The sequence below is a fragment of the Equus caballus genome, chromosome 9 (genome assembly GCF_041296265.1).
Source record: "Equus caballus isolate H_3958 breed thoroughbred chromosome 9, TB-T2T, whole genome shotgun sequence".
NCBI classification, from domain to species: Eukaryota; Metazoa; Chordata; class Mammalia; order Perissodactyla; family Equidae; genus Equus; species Equus caballus.
This window is the reverse complement of record NC_091692.1, coordinates 23,761,497-23,782,139: the sequence shown is the minus strand read 5'-3', so window position 1 is coordinate 23,782,139 and position 20,643 is coordinate 23,761,497. Positions and strand designations below refer to the sequence as shown.

At 38.0% G+C, this 20,643-nt stretch overlaps 1 protein-coding gene across 2 annotated transcripts in view; it reads left to right on the top strand.

Moving 5' to 3' along the window:
* The window catches only part of RAB2A (RAB2A, member RAS oncogene family), a 96,025-nt gene extending 76,786 nt beyond the window's left edge, over positions 1-19,239 (top strand). Inside the window, exons 7-8 of one of the 2 annotated variants that reach the window (XR_011421262.1) lie at positions 15,564-15,854; positions 17,878-19,239. Coding sequence is in view for 1 of the 2 variants with exons in the window: in XM_023648555.2 (XP_023504323.1) it covers positions 15,564-15,632; positions 17,907-18,002 (165 nt within the window). In the remaining variant the exon portion in view is untranslated. The remainder of the gene's footprint in view (positions 1-15,563; positions 15,855-17,877) is intronic. The other variant, XM_023648555.2, reaches the window with a different exon arrangement.
* The last annotated feature ends 1,404 nt before the right edge of the window (positions 19,240-20,643 follow it).

Here is a 20,643-nt window from a genome sequence, read left to right as displayed (position 1 = left end):
GATGTTAGCTCGGGGCAGATCTTCTTCAAGCAAGAAGAAGAAGAAGAAGAAGAAGAAGAATGGCAACAGATTAGCCCAAAGCGAATCTTCCTCAGCAAAAACAAATAAATAAAAACACATAAATAAAAATTAAGGATTAAGAAGCTTCACAATTGTGCTATAATAAAATAGTAACATGAGAATATAGAATATAGTTATAAACGCTTATATGGTATTTTTTGAATTCATGAAGAACATGGAATTTCTTTTTCAAATTGTTAAGTAATTTTTTGTTAAGTATGGCTCTTTCATGAGTCTCTGTCACATTTCTGCACAGAGAAAATTTTTATACAACAATCGGGTCCCTCCATGCTAAGTGTTATGTGTCTAGCATATGCCTAACAAATCACAGAGTTACTGTTGAGAGTTTTATTATGCATAGACTTTCTTAAGATTCTCAGAAGTAGCTGAAGATGAAATCATACTAATATTCAGGAAAAAGACAAGTAGACTAGATGGAATAAGAAAGACTTGGTTGGAAGATAATGATGAGTTTTACATTTAGCTAAGCAACTAAGGGAATAACTCTAAAAATGGGCTAAACATGAGATGTTTTGCACTTTAATGTTTAAACTAGTATTTTTTTAAAAACAAAACAAACTGAGTTCATTCATGACCTCTATTCATGTCAGGCTTTTAAATGCAATTAAGTACATCATTAAGTAAACAGCATTTGTATGACAGTACATGTTTATCCATTAGTTTATTTTTCTACATTACCTGTATTAAAACATTTTAGTAGGCTCACAATAAAATTGATGGAACTGCTATTTTAAATCAATTTAAACAGTGTCACTATTTTAAAAAATAAACCCACAGATGCATCATCTGGCTTTAGAAGTTATCACCATTTTGACATTTTGACAATCTTGTTTTATTATGCCCTGTTTTTTAAGCAAAATTCCAGAAATAGTTTTCCTGTAAATATTTCAATAGCAATAATTTTATAAAATATAACCATGATACTATTATTATACCTAACAAACTAGCAGTAATTCCTTAATATTATCTGATATCAAGTCTGAATAGCATCCTTTTCGTTTCATTCAGCAATTAATGTTGGAAAACAAGTACTTTATTTTTTTCTTTGGGGTCTGGGAAGACTAACAGATGGTGTTCTTTCTACTTTGAGAAGGGGAAAGAAGGAGAACTAAGCCGGTATTTATCCAGGCATCTGCCTCGTGATAAGCACTCAACACCAGTTCCTGTGGCAGAAGAGCCGAGACCTCAATGGGAAACTATACAGCTCATAAAATTACAATGTACTGTCCCCAGGATTTAAGCAAGAGTTAGCCTGCTAGAATTAGGTCTGAGGAGGAATCATGATGAAGTACAAGAGATCAGTATGTTAGTTTTACAGGTTCCATGGATTCTTGATAGTGACATAGACTTGGGGTTGGAGAAAATAGGAATTAATTTCAGAGAAGTTTGCTCTAAGTGCTGAACCTTATGTTTTTGCTTTCTAAGGACGTGGATTTGCTTAATTATGCCATCCTCCATGGGAGAGGCAGTTTAGCACAGTGGTTAGAAATCTGGCTATGGGCCCTGATAGGAGTTCACCCTCAGCTTGCTGCCTGAACTTGGAGGAGCCTCCTTTGGGAGAGCTGATCGATGAGGAGTTAAAAGAGTAAGGTATCGTAATGATGCATCCTGATCGTCTAGTGAGATGCTGGTCGGTGTTTGGGCAGTTCACAGAAGGTCATTGTTCTCTTTTTGTATAATCTGTTGAGAATTTCACAATTCCTAACCAATCCTTGGCTCTTGTGTGTAGAGAAGAAGTTGGAGGACCCCTGTATTAAAAAAAACTCTCTTAAAAGCCATTTTTTAGATATAAGTTGTTTAAGATAATTATGTTAAAAGAATAATTTATATGAATGCCAGTGTCCTGATTATGGACCATCTGACTAAGGGTTCCTTTTAGAGATTTAAAACTGCATGATTTTTCATTAAGGTTAAACCTAACTGGTATGTTGATGATTCTTTTCTGTTTAGAGAATCTGTTTCCTTTTGCTCTTGTGCCATAGTCTGTTTTTATATTTTAACCAAGATCTAGTGACTGTATACAAGTAGAGACCATGAAGTTTAACTCTTGTATTTCCGTGTAAGAGACTGGATAATTTGTAGCATAAGATAACACCATTTTTCTACCATTAGTTGAGTTGTTGCTGGAAATAGGTTTGCTGTTAACCTGTGGATCTACTGATTTACTCAGCTTAATGATTTCATCCATGAAGAAACTATTGAAGGGAAGAAGAGTCCAAGTGATGTTAGAGAAAAATGCACAGGATAACTCCCACAACAAAGAATTACATAGCCTAAAATGTCAGTAGTATCAAGGTTGAGACATACTGAGCTGGGATAATAGGATACAATTAAAATCAACGAAGTGAAGCATCAACAACTTAGCATAATACATGAGTCCTCTTTATTCATTTAGTAGTAGGTGAGATGGTGTATGATTTTGATCTTAAAAACTTATGACTCCACTTCTATTTCATGGGCTGTCTCTGATCTGTGAATTCTACAGTGAATATCCTCACCGGTTTCAGCATCTTCCTGGTGATGATGACACCTGGATCCAAGTTCATTATATTCCTAAACCATACTGACCTCCTTCTCCTTTCCACTGCAGGCACCCACCAACACCCTTCAGCAGTGCTCTACTTATAATGTCCTGAACTTTCTGTTTTTCTTTAACTATAGCCTCTGATGCGCCAACTGTTCTTCTCTCACCTGAATTTATGCTGCTGATCTTTAACTGGCATCATAAGTAAAAAATGGCACCCAAGACTGTACTTTCAAATTCTTGTGGTTTTTTTTCAAATGATTTTCTGAAGAGCATAAAAATAAAATGGTACCCTAGTCCGCCTAAACTAGATATTACTTACAGTGGTAAGAATTTCTCAGATAAAATCTACCATTTAGTAAGATACAGTTTTATATTTATAAAATCATATATAATGTTAATACCACACACACATACACATACATTTATTGTATACACACAAATACAGAAAGCTTTCTCCATATAAACCCTCTCTGTATTAGCGGACTACTATGGTATGCAAGTATTATGTTTTAAGTATATTTGTTTCCAAACTATAAGTTATTGTTTCCAAGTTGCAAGTTATAATAAGGGAATTTACCCTCCTATGAAGTGGATTTTAAGCGTTTCATACAACTTGGGATGGCTCCAAACATGCTGTTGTCATTTATCCTTTTTCTTATTCACGGAGGAAGTACACCCATAACTGTGATAGAAGTACACTCCAGAGTTCATCTCCTAAATGTCAATGAAATCAAAAAGCCAGTTTCAACCAAAATATTCTTGTCTCTGTGCTATCTCCATAGTAATAGGAGACCAGAACTCATTCTTTACATTTTCAATTCCCATTACTGATTTTTTAAATGTAATATTTGGATGCTAAACACATATTTGAGAGCATAGCATATAGGGGGAAAAAACCCATCTATTTAGTTGCCTGTCATTTATTCAAGTAATATTTATGCTGAACGTGCAGAGCATTTGTAGTGTCATCACATTTTATATTAGGAAAAGGAAGTTTGGTCTGTTTTACCTCTGGTTGACAAAAAAGAAAACAATTATTTTGACCTCCATTTTACTAAAGATTCTGCTGATGAGGAAATAAGAATTGACTATGTGACCTGCAATAAATATTTTTGAATATTAGTTTTGACTTCCATTTTCAACTGAGACTTGAAGGTCACTGAAGACCCCAAGATATCATGTCTGTGTGGTTAACTATCCTGGCTCTCCATCGGATACACGCCTCCTCAGCTGCCACCCTCTGGCAGTTTATTCCAGAACCACAACTTTGTTTAGTGTCCTACTCAGCAGGGTTCCAGGAAGATCTGTCCTCTGTGGTCTGTCCTGTGACAGACTGAGGACTTGGTATGAAGATTAAGAGGCGCTCACTCTCCTCTCACTGAAATTGGTGATCTCAGTTGCTCACATGTGGTATCAGCATTTAGAAGAGTGTCTCGTAAGTGGAAAATTTCTTTCAGAAGTATTTTCGAACATGTCAAGTACCTGAAATAATAATGCTGTCGTATATTCGTATGGGACTTTGTCAGAGTTCTTTTACATAGATTATCCCCATTTTCCAGATGTTTCAGTTTTCCATCCGTTTCCCTTTGTATTGTGCACACAGTAGAGAATAGCAGTACTGAAGATTATTCTGTCCTTTGAGAAGCATTAATTAAAATGATCACTTCTGCATAGGGTTCTGTGGTCAAATAAGTTTAGGAGGAGCTGGAGTATATCCTGCTTTTAGAAAAACAGAATTCACAATAGTATATTAGTTTCTCAGAACCCACTGTTAAGAAACTTGTCGACTTTTATTTAGGCCGAGAGGTTTCCAAGTATGATTGAGTCATTTCCCCAAAAAATGCAATTCAGGGTGGGGTGTATGTAACATCTGAAGGATTGATGTCTCTCTTACTTTGCTTTTTCTCTTACTTCATGGTAACATATAGGTTGCAGTGGGGAGTGTGGAGACTACTTGCTTCTTAAGCTTAGGATATCTCCTAAAAATTTTTTTTCTTTCCAGATCGATTGTATTTAGAACAGTGCTTCTCAAATATTAATGTGCACTCACATCTCCTAGGAATCCTGTTAAAATGCAGATTCTTCTTTGGCAGGTCTGAGATGTGGCCTGAAAGTCTGCATCTGAAACCAGCTCTTAAGTGATGTCGGTGCTGCTGATCCTGGGCTCACTCTGAGGAGTATAAAGGCTGTGAAGGCCGGTCAGCTCTGTCACCCAACAGAAGAATCTGGCAGAACGCTGTCCTTTCCCGTCTCCTCAGAGACAGTATTCCTTTAAACCTTCTCATCATCTTTGTTTTCTCCTCTACTGATTCTTGACTCTCAGCCTGTAATAATCAAGTTTCAACCATCTTGAAAATAAAAATCTGTCATTCCCAGTTCTCCTGGATATGTTCTCTTCTAGCTTCTAGTAATATCTAGCTCCATTTCCTTTTCACACCTCAGCTCATAGTCCAATTCTCCCACATGGCCAGGGTCATCCTGGACCCCCCTAATTGCCTCATCTAACTAATGCTTTTCTGTTCTTCCCTTCAGCCCTCCCTTCGGGTTGTTTGATACTTGGGACTACTCTTCTATAAACTTTGTTTTTCCTTAACTCCATGATACCATTTTTTCCTCTTTCTTTGTGTCTCTCTACTCTTCCCAGACTTCTTTACCAGCTCTTTTTTCCAGGTTGAAATGTCACCTAAACCCGTGACTTCAGAGACCCTTCTTAGGCTGCGTGTTCAGCCGCACTTTGAGCTCTGCTGTCTGGACAGCTCTGCGTGCGTGGTCCTCCAGCCCTCCCGGTTAACATATCCGGACTGAACTGATAGCACTTTTCCGCTCTAGTCTGTAAATCTTCAATGTCCTGTATCGTCGAGCCTTGCCATTCCCCTGCCCCTTACAGCCATTTGTGCAGTTAGCATGTATCACTTTCCACTTGTCTGGTCATTTCTACCTGTTAAATCTTTCTCCAAGTTCTCTTCCATAATTGTCCCCTGATTGGATTCCCTGTCTTCATTTTTCAGTCCTCTCCACTGTTGCCTGTGAGATCTTTGTAAAAATGAAAATTGAATGTCCCTCTCCAGTTTTATTAAAACCATGTAGTGGTTCCGCACAGCTTCCAAATCAAACTCCTTAGTTTGGAAGACGAATCCCTTTATTTGCCAACCCCCCCCACCGCCCCCCCCCCCCCACACACACAGTGTGCTCTCCATCTTAACCTAAGAGCTCGTCAGCTGGGTAGTGCTCTTTACCCCAATCCACAGCAAGTGTTCTCTGCACTTGAAATGCCCTTTGTTCCTACCTGATCCTTCAAGGATGTAGTCAAGTCTAATACTTCCTCTTGGAATGCTATGACACATGACACACCCTCGTTGCCCCCCTTCACCACCAACCACCACAGATGTGCACACTGTCAGAATGTATATGCTCTCTTCTCTGTATTCATTCCTGTGTCATCCTGGGCATGAATTTATCTTAGTGCGCTCTCCTTACACTTGTTTTTCATGTCGGCTCCCCATAGGGTAGAACTCCTTGAAAACACAGACTGTTTTTTCCATCTCTGCACCCCCAACATGTAGCACAGTTTCTCCCCCACACAGTAGATAACAAATTTTTGAATGATTATATATAAACGAATGGTTACTTCAGCCTTGCTCCTCTTCCTTCAATGTTTAATCAGGTTATGCTTTGGTCCCACTTTTTAACATGTAGATGAGATTCCGTCCTAAACCTTCTTTGCCCTAAGCACTCTAAGACCTGTGAGATTTGTGAAAACCCAGATGAACAGATTGTCTCCTGCTTTGATCAGGAGCTTCCTCCAGTAGATGCCTGGGGTCCATGTGGTTTGAAAAGGTTTTTTTAGACCCAGGAATAACTGTGGCAAAAATTATGGCAGGCCAGGTAGGGGAAGTGCTCCTTCCCAAAAGCCTCATGCCAATTTGTTGAAGATTTCAAGAAGTGATGTATTTCTGTAATTCCTTCCCAATTTTCCTCTCTGTATTTTCCTTCTAAATTCAAATTGATTTTCTTAGAGTTGGACACTGCCAAAATTTATAGTTTTGTATTCCAAGACCTAAAGATGGTTGTGTTGTGAATAATGGTTAAACTTGCCATTTGCCCAAACAGTCGTCACTTTGTCATATATTCTTCTCCATCTCTTAGCCATGTGATGGCTTATTTTTCCCTATATATATCAATTTTACTTAAAATTAGGACTGGAAATTTATGTGAAACCAGAAAAATATATAAACATCAAAAACTTTTGAGGCTTAAGTCTAGTAATTAAAAAATATCTTAAACTCTTGAGAAATCTTAGCTGGAAATTCCTGGCTTAGCTGCTAAAGTACTAAAGATAGAGCCAATATATAGCTGAAAATACAGCCAGCCAACCCCAGAACAAAGTGCAGTGACCTGCCAAGCCCTCTAAACCAACAGGTTTAGTGGGTTTCTGTGTCTGGGGGAAAACATGACTCGATAGGACTTTAGTGACTAAGAAGGCCACCAGTTTCAACGCCCCTTGCTAATATTTGTGTCCTCTCTCAGTACTTGAAAATCTACAGTCTTAATTTGCATAGAGAGGACATCTTACTTGCCTTGGGCTGTGTTTTAAGTGGTGGAACCAGGTGTTTTTATAAAGCTGGAATGTGGCTGTAAACTGAAGGCTTAAATCTGATCTGACCTTATCAGGCTTCCAGGTCCCTTGAGGAGAGCTTAGTTTAATGTACTGCTCTCTTCCACAGATGGGAAGATTTTGCTGACTAGCATTAGCTTCTCCACCCCTTATTTGGCCATCACCCTAGGGAACATCAAGGATGATTCAAACCAAAGTAACTTTGAAAGTTGCCTCCATTTTCTCTACTTCAGGGTAGCTAAACATCACAAAAGAAGATCATGCTGATATATGCATATCACTCACTCAACTCACTTGCACATTTGTCTATAGTGTATATCCACATATAGGTGCACAATTATATAGATCACCAACTACCAAGATGCATGTGACTTAAGCATTAGAATTCCATGTGTCTAAAATAAACTCTTCATTCCCTCCTTGAAACCTGATTTTCCTTTTTTATTTATCTCAATTCACAGCATACTTCAGTCACCTAAGCCAAAAGTAGAGTCATCCTTAAACTTACCATTCTCACCCTATTATTTACCAAGCCCTGTTAATTTCTCCAAAGCAGATATTAAGTTTGATCTTTGTTTTCCATTCTTATTGCCGCTGTTTTAATTTGTCAGGCCTTCATTTCTTTTTTTTTTTTCTTTTTTTTTTTCTTTTTTTGGTGAGGGACGTTGGCTCTGAGCTAACATCTGTGCCGGTCTTCCTCTATTTTGCATGTGGGATGCCTGCACAGCATGGCTTGGTGAGCAGTGTGTGGGTCCACACCAGGGATGCAAACCTGTGAACCTCGGGCTTCTGAAATGGAGCACACAAATTTAACCACTACACCGCCAGGCTGTTCCAGGCCTTCATGTCTTACCTGGATTATTGCTGTAGACTCCTTACTGGCCTCCCTCTTGCCAGCCTTGCCTCCTTATAATTCATCCTCTAAACTCTCCTGTGATTTTGTTCCCCACCTGCTTCCCACCTTTTCAGGGGTCTTTGATGTCTCTTGGGCCGCCTTTCTAACCTCACCTCACATGCCTGCCTGTCCCCAGCTTCCAGTGTAACTGAGCTTAAAATCTGTCCCTCTGTCCACAATGCTCTTTCCTCCCCTTAATTTTCCTAATAAATGAGTAGGCGCTTGCTTATGCTTCAGGCCCGCACTCACAGGGCCTTCTCTCTTGACAGTTTTTTATCGGCAGACGTGCTCATGCCACATTATTCCTCTCAACAACTTTGTGGAAGTTTTCATGCTACCACATCCTTGAGTTAAAGACATTCATATTTACCTGAGTATGCTCAGTGCCTGGTACAAATCAAGTACTCAGTACATGATTGTTGAATGGAAGAACTAAATTACTAAGGAATTAGACATATCTGTGTGTTACCTCTGACAGAAAGTAGGAACAGGGAATTCTTAAATACTGTGTAATCCCCAAACCTTTCTCATCTAAAGTTCTGGTTTCTTCCTCGTTTAATTTCCCTGGTAAAATTGATCACCGTTTGTTTAGGCCACCTCCTTTCCTTCTTAATAAGCATTCAGGTGATGTTAACTTTTGTAAAGGGAAGGAAGGACACAAAGGATGTAAATAATCACAAATATTATGTACTTCCAAAAATAATCCTAGAAATCAAAAATAATTTCTAGCTGGAAGCTTTTTGAAGGATGTAAGAAGTGTGTGCTTTTTATGTTCAATTTTAACTGCAACATGAACAAAATAAATGAAAATTCCTTTGAGTTGTGTTAAAGATAAGTGATCCTAATAAAAGGAAGATGAATGTGGTGGGTAGAATGTTAATCCTGCCGCTCCTGCTTCTGCTACAGTTGTGCATGGTTTTGGACAGGTCATTTCTCCTTTTGCAGCTCGGTCCTGTCTATGAAATCATAGATGGCTAGATTTCAGAGGCCCTCCTTCTTCTAATGAAACATAGGAAACTCTGTATGAAGGAAAGAAAAGCAGAACGGCTCTACTTTGGAATTGGGGGGTACCGTGCAAAATGAGGGGGAGAGAGGAGGAAATGGTTCTCCCTCCGCCGGGCTCTCCCTGTTTCCTACCTTGTCCCCCAGAGGTGGTCCTGCAGGATTTCCATGAAGTACAATTTGAAAGACACTGTATTGGATCGTGTGTGTATGAGTACTCTTATACTGAAGCTAAATCAGATGGAATCAGACATTTTAAAGTCACAGAATTTCAAGGAGTTTTGTATTTAAACTGCTTAATCTGGAATTCTAGTCTAATGTTCTTTTCGTGAGACTTTCCTGTCTTTTATTTTTTCATTCTCCCCAAACCCCCCAGCACATAGTTGTATGTTTTAGTTGTGGATCCTTCTGGTTGTGGCATGTGGGACGCCGCCTCAACGTGGCCTGACGAGCGGTACCATGTCTGCGCCCAGGATCCGAACCAGCAAAATCCTGGGCTGCCGAAGCGGAGCCTGCGAACTTAACCACTGGGCCATGGGGCTGGCCCCAAGACTTTCCTATCTTTGCATAATATTTAAGTCTCAATATATTTTATTCTTTAGGGTTTTCTGTACACATTATGTGTTGCTAATTTACTTTTTTACGGTTTAGTTTTATTTATTAAGATATTTTAATTCACCAAAGAGCATCAGTCACTGTTCCTCTCCTTTAGTCTGCACATTTCAGGGCACGTTCACAGTTAGCACCTGCACCTTGTTCTGTTGCTCACCACATGTCGCTGCGTGCGTACACTCATGACCATGAAAGCTAACTTGCACTGAGGACTTGTACGTGCCGAGCAGTGTTCTCAGTGCTTTACTTTCATGCACCCCACAATTCCGTGAAGTAGGCACCATTAGTACCCTCATTTCACAGAGAGGTTAAGCAGCTGGTCCAGAGCAACACGTCTAATAAGAGGTGGCACTGGGGTTTGAGCCTGGACAGTCTGATTCTAGAGCCCCACCCTTAGCCATTCTGCTAATCTTATAGGTATAACTGCATCCCACAAACATAAATTTTCTTGAAAGCAAATGAAAGAAAGATTAAAATTAATTTTCTTATTTTTATACATATTTTGAATTTCTTTTCAGAAATAATGAAAACCTATGTAAATCACTTAGCATTGTTGACTGGCCCATAGTAAGTACTTAGTAAATACTGGTTATTAGTAGCCTCAGCAATTGGGCGCCTGTAATGACCATGGCATCGATTAGCAATTGAGAAGAAAAGTAAACAGCATTCCAGTTACTGGTGTTTCCCAGCTCTAAGGGAAAACTAGTGCCACTTATTTTACAGCGCGCTTTGCTCTCTAGCATCTGAGCAAGGTGTCCAAATGAAACTAAGATACTTTGTCATTTTCAATTCTTACCTAACAAATGCTGTCATTTTTATCTTGCCACCAGGTGGCAGCATATTACATAAGGAAATAATGTAAACGTTGTAGGCAGAGAATTTCAGTATTTTGCCTTAAAAACTGTTAAGCCATAATAAGAATAAAATATTACTGCCTGTTTCGCTTTGCCTCTGTCCACTCTCATCAGCTGTGAAGGCCCTCTTCGCATGTTGTTTCCGGCCTGCAGCCAGACCTGCCTCAGTCCTGCCCTGCACACCGTCTCCCTCTGTCAGTCAGTGCACCGAGTTTATTTTTCCTGCATCTTACGGAGATTTAAGCCTTTGTGCTTAGATTCCTCCAACCAAATTGTGTTAGTTCAGCAACAGAAAGAACTATACCCTCCTGTTCCTGTATCTTACTTAGTACTTAGAGGAAATCTAAGTACCAAATCTGTGGTAGCGATTTAATAGGTGCCCTTGGGTAAACGAGACATGATAGGTAGGATACACCGGCGTGTGTGTTTGCTGAACGTTTATTTGAATTACAATGCATTTATAGTTCTTCGTGGTTATGTTTATTTTAATTTGTGCTATAGAAGTCCCTGAAGATTCACTTAAGTTTAGGTATTATCAGGACCATTCAGATAACTACTGCCAAGAGTTGAAAGATGAGTGTCTGAGGTGGAAGGCAATTAATGGCTAATGAAGGTAAAGGACTGAACATGGCAATTAATCAAAGTAGGGCAGAGTGGAGCGGGGAGCTAATGGTAAAATGAGGGAGTCAGGCTGCTGACACTGGAGTGGAGCGCTGCGTGGGAAAGCAAGAGGCTCACCAAGTTAGGTTGGCTGCTGGGAAATCTGTTTATACATCATAATCGTGCACCTGCCTAGACGGTGTTTGTTTCACAGCGCTAATAATGAAATCCTTTGACATCAGTTCTCAGCAAATTTTTTTCCTATTCTATAACCTGTTATTAATATTCAGATTTGACTATATTTGAAATGTAGAGATGAATATAATGTTCCTCCTTGTAGTTCTAACTTATGTGCCACAAAATCTGCAATGATCTTTAGGATGGCATGTTTTAAAAAATATTGTGTTTAAAAAAAAAAAAAAATATATATATATATATAGTATTAGGGCCAGCCTGGTGGCGCAGTGGTTAAGTTCGCACGTTCTGCTTTGGCAGCCCAGGGCTCGCCGATTTGGATCCTGGTGCGGACCTATGCACCCTTGTCAAGCCCTGCTATGGCAGGCGTCCCACATATAAAGTAGAGGAAGATGGGCATGGATGTTAGCTCAGGGCCAGTCTTCCTCAGCCAAAAGAAGAGGATTGGTGGCGGATGTTAGCTCAGGGCTAATGTTCCTCAAAAATAAAATAAAATAAAATAAAAATTAAGCTTAAAATATATACATATATATTGTATTAACTAATGCTAAAAATTTTCTGTAAGTATACCATCGGCTTGATTCATTTTTCTGATGTTAAGGAAATAACTATTCCAAATAATTTCCGAGGTTACAAAATCTTACCCTGGTAAACATCAAAACTTGTAAGAATGATGATGAAAGCATTTCCGAAGTGTATTTCAGATTATGTTAAACAGCAGATACTGAGCCCCTCTCTCCTTGATGAGTTGGACCATCGTCATTAACACTTGCACTCTGCCATCAGGAGCTGTGAGATGTCTGCACAAGTCTGCTGCTCCCACAGCTGCTGCCCCCATTGCCTCTTGCGCACTGCACATGCCCACCCATCCCACTTATCGCTCACACGGACGCACCCCTCACACATGCGCTCTCCTTCCTCCTCCTCATGATTCACTTCTATAGCCTAGAAAACAGAAAAAGTAAAACTCGTTAAAATTATGTCTGAAATTGGAAGGAATTTCGAGTTGAAACTGTCCTATTAAAGCATAAGCTTTAGTGTAAAAGCCTTGTAGTATCTATGTAGTTAACTTGTTGCTGATTTCCTCATTTTTTTCTGTGTTCTAGAGGTATTTCAGATTGTTGCCTCTCTACCTTGAAAAATATATATGGGGATTGATTTTTAGAGACTAGAGTGAAATGAGCGATTAAAGAAAATTCTAGCCAAATATTTTAACAGATACGTCTTTCAAAGTTCTTGAAATGCTTTGCGGCTTTAGTGGGCAGGTGTCATCTGTGACACCCAAGGCTCTTATCTTAGACGTTTCATTTGATCCCTAATAAGCCTTTTAACATTATTTGGCTAATGTTTCATTATATTTGAGTACTCAGCAATTTCAGTCCATAGCTACACGTTTTTAAAGCAGGTGTACTAATGTCTACATTTGTCACATTAGGTTTTAAACTGAGGGTTTCTTAAAATTGATTATTAATTACTTAATATACATTAAATATTAATTTTTTGCTATGGTGTAGATAAAACAATCATTTATATAGTATCCTCTCTATAATATGCTAAGAGGAGTGGAAAATATTTTATTTCATTGTCTTTAATATGTAATCAGAAAGTTGGATGACAACTAAGTGTAGCATTGTCTGAAGACTATATCGTTGAGATGATAGGAATTATAAGAGAAAATGTAACCATTTGTTATATTTCAATTGTAATGAAATTAATTGCATGTCTTTACAATATAAAATACCTCTTAAGTCCATTGGGTACAACTGTTCTTAAAGGTGCTTAATAAAATATTAAGTACTATTTAAGTAATAAAATTAATAGTGACTTGGACAATTTTATATAACATAACTTTCTTACGCCAATTTTTAAAGTGATTCATCAACAAATTAGCAAAAAGTCGATTTATTACATAAATTGGTATATTTAATAATGACATATAATATAAATGCTTATTTATATAAAGTTGTAACTCACTTATGGGAGTAGTTCTGTCTAACGTTCTCGTGAAATGTACCCATGTGGGTGCCCCTGTAAGGAATTCCAGCCCCTTAAGTTTATGAATTTGTTGACTTCAATATTTAGTTAGCCTGGTTTCTAAGTCCATCATCATAATTGACATGTTGTTGGAAATAAAGTTGTTTTTTCTTGTTTATAAGGATAACTTCAATTTTGAGGAATATGAATCAATTCAGAGTTGGCTGAAAGCCAATTTCTCTTTCACTTTAACTCCAGCACACACACATGAAAAGCACACTTGCTTCCTAAGTGCCTTGCGAATCTGCAGTGATTAATTCTTCTCATTATTTTGCTGCAAATTCTCATGACCCTCTCTGATGATTTGATCAGCCACTTAGAGTTTATGCATATTCATATCTCTGTGCTCCTGCTGCACCGTTCACGTCTCCTTCCCTGACTGGTGTGTTCTTGGTGCAGTAATTGAGCTGCAGTAGATTGATTACTTTGGGGAGCTGTAAGGCCTTTAAAGGTGAAAACATATCAGTCCTGTTAATTAGGAAACAAAAGCTCTGGTGGCAAGTTCAGCAGTCAAATGTTTCCAGTGTAGAAAAGACAAAAGGTATGATTTGTTCCTCTCCATAAACCCTGTTTACTTTACAAATGTTGAATTGTCTGTATCAGTGGTAGATAGCTTTCTTTTATGAATTTTCATAGAATGCTAATTGAAGAGGACCTGACTTATAATATTAATGCTTTTATCTGTGATCTCTCAAATCTGATGGTCTAGCACCTGAGTTTATATACACCTTTTGTAGCATTGGCAATATTTGTATAAAATATCTTAATTTACATAAATATCAAATGCCTGTGTATTAATTTTGGTATTCAGGGACTTCATTTGGTCACAGTGTTCTAACATTAATTTTTTGTCAGTGCTGTATGGGAAAAGGGTGAGACTTTATTCAACATGGCATAGAAGTTGAGCTGCCTTTTATCTCTTTATCATAAGCATCCTTTGGTTCTTTCTCTCTTAAACTGTGTATTAAATAATACATTGTCCTAGCTAAAAGGATCCTGTGTGGCACAGTGGCCTCCAAAAGTAAGCCACTTTCAATATGGAAGTTTATGCCGTTTATCTAGTTGACAAGGTTTTCTAATGCGTGTTCTCACGTTATGTTACCTCCCACCCATCATGAATTTTTCTTTTGAGATATAATTCACATACCATAAAATTTGCCCTTTTAAAGGCTGCAGTTCACTGGGTTTTAGTATAGTCACAAAGTTCTGCCACCATCACCGTTATCTGATTCCAGAACATTTTCATCACCCCAAAGAGAAACTCCAGACTCATACGCTGCCATTCCCCCCTTCCCCTAGCCCCTGGCAACCAGTAATCTACTATTTCTCTCTATGGATTGACCTCTTCAGGACACTTCCTATACAGTCATGCATTGCTTAACCAGGGGGATTCGTTCTGAGAAATGTGTCGTTAGGTGATTTCATCATTGTGCAAACATCATAGAGTGTATCTACACAAACCTGCATGGTATAGCCTACAACACACCTAGGCTGTTTGGTACTGATCTCGTGGGACCAACGTCATATATGCAGTTTGTCATTGACTGAAACATCGTTATGGGGCACGTGACTATAAATGGAATTGTACTATATGTGGTCTTCTATGTCTGACTTTTACCTACCATAATGTTTTCATGGTTCATCCACACTGTAGCATGAATTGGTACTTCATTTTTTTTATGGCTGAATAATATTCCATTATATGGTTGTGCCATGTTTTGGTTTTCATTCACTTGATGAACATTTGTGTTGTTTCCACTTTTTGGCTATTGGCGCTAATAATGCTAATAAGCATTCACATAAATCTTTCCCTTGGTCTTGATCTTAGGGGGAAAGTTTTCAGTCTTCACCACTGGGTATGATGTTAGCTGTGGTTTTTTCTTGGATGCTGTTTATCAGGTTGAGGAAGTTGCCTTCTAGTCCTACTTTATTGAGTATTTTTGTGGTGAAATGTTGGATTTTGTCAAATGCTTTTTCTGCATCTGTTGAAATGATTGTGTGGTTTTTATCCTTTATTAATATGGTGTATCACATTGGTTGATTTTCTTATGTTGAACATTATGATATTCTATAGAGCTTTTGTACAATGTTCTTGCATCGTTTTGGTTTTAAAATAATTTGAACCAATTTCTCTGCCTTGTATTTCAGGCATTTATTAATACAGCAAAAGAGATTTATGAAAAAATCCAAGAAGGAGTCTTTGACATTAATAACGAGGTTAGTACATATTAATATTATTGGCTAATATTAATTTAGAATTGAATTTTAATTACTAATTGCAGTCATGATTTTGTATTTTTTTAATTCCTAAAATGGATCTATGATGGCAGTTACCACATTAGTTTATAACCGTCCAACTGAAAATTTTTTATATGTTGTATAATAGTTAAATGTTTATGTTTTAGTAGAGCATCACTTTATCTGTGAAAACAGATTAAAGTGACCCTATCCATTTATTGCCAGCAATGCAAAATAATATAAATCCTCCAAAGAAAGAACAACCTCCACTTTCATCCACACATCCATATGGTGTCATCTGCTTTGGGGAATGATTTCTAGTGTGTAAATGCATGTACTGTGTTACTAATGCAAGATGTTCTCTCTCTTGTCTGGTATGAAAGAGGGAAATACCCAATTTGGAAATTACTCCCAGTATAGCATAGCATGTTTTCAGGAGACTAAATTAATACATGTAATTGGTAATTGGCACTGGTGGGGGTTTTTTTGTTTTTTTGGGTTTTTTTGTAAAACTATTTTGAGCCAGTTTTGATCAACATGATTAGGATAAAATGTAAAGCTTTGAAGCATGTAATTCAGAGTATTTATCGGAAGTCATCATTTTGACCTAAATCCTCACTATGCATTTATCCTTATTTGTTTCAGAACATTTATGTGAGTAAAACATATTATTTACTTCTATGTAAATATTTTGCCATTTTCTATTAAGACTTTTTGCTTCCAAGAGAAAAACCCTCATTCCTCCCCAGTTACCGTTAAGAAAGCATTGGGTTGGGAGGCCATTGCACGTGTTTCTCTTGGCCTGCACATGAACAGGGCTCTTTATTATTTGCCTCAATATTCTTTGCTAAAACAGACAACATTTTGCCTGATGTTTCCAAAAAGTACTTGATTTTCTGATTTCTTTGAATTTGGAGTAATATCATTTCTAAATCCTATCTTCAAGGCTTATGTGGCAGTAGATCTCGAGTTAATTTAAAGGCGACACCATTCAGACTAATGCCATATAAATTGAACAGTAATTGGGCCTCTCTTTCAAAGGGCACGTTCATTGTTTCTGTCTGGTTTCATATAGTAGCTGACTGCTTTACTGTGCCTGGTGCGGCTGTGATTGTAATGTGCTGTCAGGAGCCAACAGGCCGTGCAATTTATTTGGCCTAATGCCAAGCCTGACTCCTTGATTCCTCAAGAAGTTGCTACCAGCCCAGAGGGGGCAAAACCAATGAGCCATAGGGCATGCTTTTTATTAAAGAGGAGTCAAAAGAGCGAAAAGAAACCACATCAGCTGCTGTCAATACTGAGCTAGTGCCAGAAACCCCAAGGCTACTACTGTTGCAGAACGACTGCCAAGCGCTATAAATCTGAGATTTACTGTGACGTAAAGTTTCCTTAAGAGCTTAATTTCTGAAGCTACTGTATTACTTTTCTCAAAGTGTTGTATTTTTAGGTAAAATCCACTTGAGGGAGTGAGGGTTAAGACATAAGTGTGAGTTTGATGAATGAAAGAACTACTCTGTGTGTGGGTTCTTGGCAAGCTGCCCTGTCTTTGGGGATCATAGAAATTATTGATGACACAGAACACTCATGTGCCCTTAGCCTGTACAGCTGATTCAACATGGAACAGAAATGCTGCCGAGAGAGAAGATTTTACGTCGCATTAAAGCAGCATAGCCTTTGCCTATTTTGATACTTTAAAGATTACTTGCAACAATTGTTTTAAACAGTTTCTCCTTTGTGAGAATTCCCTGAAAAGCAGCGCTATCCAGTTTCTGTTTACCCAGTGCCTGGTATGATAAATTATTTTCAGAAGTACTTCCACAGTATTGTTTTTAAAAGGAAGGAACATCCCCTACGAGATACTGTTTTAATCGTTGGAAAAATCTGTCTAATACATATTTTTCTGAGTTGTTTGGTAAAATCGTGTCGTTAAAATTAAACGGGGGGCCGACCCAGTGGCATAGTGGTTAAGTTTGCACGCACACTCCACTTTGGCGGCCCAGGGTTCACGGGTTGCCATCCCAGGTGCAGATCAAGGCACTGCTTGTCAAGGCATGTGGCGGCAGCGTCCCACAGATAAAATAGAGGAGGATGAGCACACTGTTAGTGCAGGGCCAGCCTTCTGCACCAAAAAAAAAGGGGGGGGGGGGGAATCAATATAGTTCGTTAAAAAAAAAGAAATGCGTTTTTAAAATTTAGTTAAACTATGCTATCTGATTGGATCCAGTTACGTATTTTTTTTCTCTTTCATTTCAGGCAAATGGCATTAAAATTGGCCCTCAGCATGCTGCTACTAATGCCACACACGCAGGCAATCAGGGAGGACAGCAGGCCGGGGGAGGCTGCTGTTGAATCCGTTTTTACTGTCTCGCTGCCCACATGGGGCTACTCACTTACTCGTTCACCCTCTCCTCCTGCTCAGCTGAGACATGAAACTATTCGAAATGGCTTTATGTCACAGAAGACTTTAATCCTTCGAATTCTTGTATAACTTTGAATAAATGGTTAATGTTCACTTAAAAAGACAGATTTTGGAGATTGTATTCATATCTATTTGCATTTGATTTCTAGGTCAATTGATGTGATTATTTTTGTTAAATGTTGTCTTGTGCCCTTCCCTACGAACTGAATTGTATTAAACACTACAAAGTCATCTTGAGTATTTTAAATTGGTTTGTGTAGTTAGGTTTCCCAACACCTGTGGTTACCTAATGTTTAATATTATAGAACTGTCCTCAGAAAGTTTGTCAATTTTCAAGGCTATAAGGAAAAACAGAAGGACTCTTTTAATTCTATATTTATCATTACTTTCTGTATATATAGTTTAATAACCTGCTTGGGTGTAATTTGCCAAGCTTGAATTCTTTAATGCATTTGCATAAATTCTATACCATTTAGAGCTTAAAGCTACAGAAGCATTGTTAGGAATTGCTTGGACACTGAATTTTAAACTTTTTGACATTGTTAACGAGCATGTTCATCTTTTCTTGTCACTAGTTCAAGAAAAATATGCTTAATGTACATTACTAAAGACTATGTATGTGTTAACCTGTTTTACTGCCAAAAGTTTGCTATTTGTCCACAATTTCTTTAAGACCTGTTCAGAAAAGGATTTGTTTGCCTTAACAAATACTGTTGGGTAAAAACACAGTATAATGAGTGAAATGGTTGCACGCAGGAACAGCCTACACCTGAGTGACTCCAAGAAGAAGGGATGTCCACGCTACGCGTAGATGGCACGTTATGAGGACTTTAATCTTTCCTTAAACACAATAATGTTTTCTTTTTCTTTTATCCACATGATTTCTAAGTATATTTTTCATGCAGGACAGTTTTTCAACCTTGATGTACAGTGACTGTGTAAAATTTTTCTTTCAGTGGCAACCTATAATCTTTAAAATATGGTAAGCATCTTGTCTGTTTTGAAAGGGATATGACAATAAACCTACCAGATGGAAAATCCTGTTAAAAAGTAGACAAGCTTTAGTAATTTACTCAGTGTGGTGGTTTTATCCTTTTTTTTCTTTCTTTCCCTTGGTCTATAATGAAATTGTTATAGCAGTGCAAAAATAAAGTCCTATGTATAAAAGTGTCCTTTTTTTATTATGACCACATCACTTTTTAAAGATGTGTTTTTTTGGTCCATCCACAGCTCTTACACGTATTTAAGCATATTTTTTTAAAGGGTCAGAATGTTCAACACTTGCCCTTTTTAAAAATTTTGCGAAAATATGAGACAACTCTTCACAATACCAAAATTCTTTCTGTTACTGATGATGTGAGTATTTTCCACTCCTCAGCCAGCACAAAAGCACATTTTAACCATGAGAAAGCTTTATAATAAGTTCTCAGTATGAAACTAACCACTTTCACTTCACTCGCTGACTTCAACTCTCTTCAGTCTTCCCGGAAGATTCAGCAATGCTGTGTCAAAGCCTGGACACGACTTGTGGGAAATCACCTAGTGCATCTTAATTTGGCTTTGACTAGCTCCTGGAGGGCAGAGGGAAGGGTGAGAGGGAATCGAGTTTCTTGAATATTTTTATTATACACTTTTTCTTCCTTAAAGCGGTCATATCAAATTCACTGATCTTACTCCTCGCTCTCTTCAGTGACGTAGGAAAAGTTAAGACAACTAGGACTTGGTCTGCGCTATACCGAGAAGAGGATGACTCTTTGCAAATGGTTGTTTTTAAACTGCTGTTAACTTTTCCAGACGGTTAATGTTTATTTTCCATGCTGTCTCCCTTAATTCTTTTATAAATCAAGTATAAGAAGAGAAACTAATGGTACAGCAAACCAGCACATGTATTTTAATGCCCTAAGAAAAGATGGAGCTCTCAAATTACAGCTCCTACCGCAGCATCCGTCATCTGCTTGGTCTCGGGCAGCAGGGCCGAGTAGTGGACGTCTCTGTAGTTGTCACCACTCTCTCTACAAGTCTCATCTCCCGTGAAAGAATATACGGGATTTACGTCAGCTGACAAGGCAGTGTTACCGTCTGGTTTCTACGCTGTGCTCGTTTTATTATCCCTATCACAAATAATGTACCATTGGCACCTGTAATTGAATCTTTAATATTGTGTCTGAGTCTAATTGATCTTTGATCAATTTTTGTAGCAGCTGTAGACATGTTTTAAGAGCTAGAAAATCAGTCACTAAAAAAATAAATACAACTTTTAATGTCTCAAGATGTAACATTCCGAAGTTGTAATCTTCAAAAAGTCAATGTTACTGTTTGTCTTCTGAATTTAAGACAATTGAGGAAATTTTTGAAAGAGTAGCATATAATTAGACACACAATTCAAACAATATGTGGGAGCTAAACTGGATCTTCATACACAGTTTGTTTTTAATTTTAAAATAGCCTGTTAGCAGGAAAATAGTCCCTGTTGAATCTTCTAATAGTCAAGAGGATAGGAATGTAAATGATACTGAAATGTGTCTAATCACTCAAAAAGTGATCTATATCTGGCTTTGGGACATATTAAAT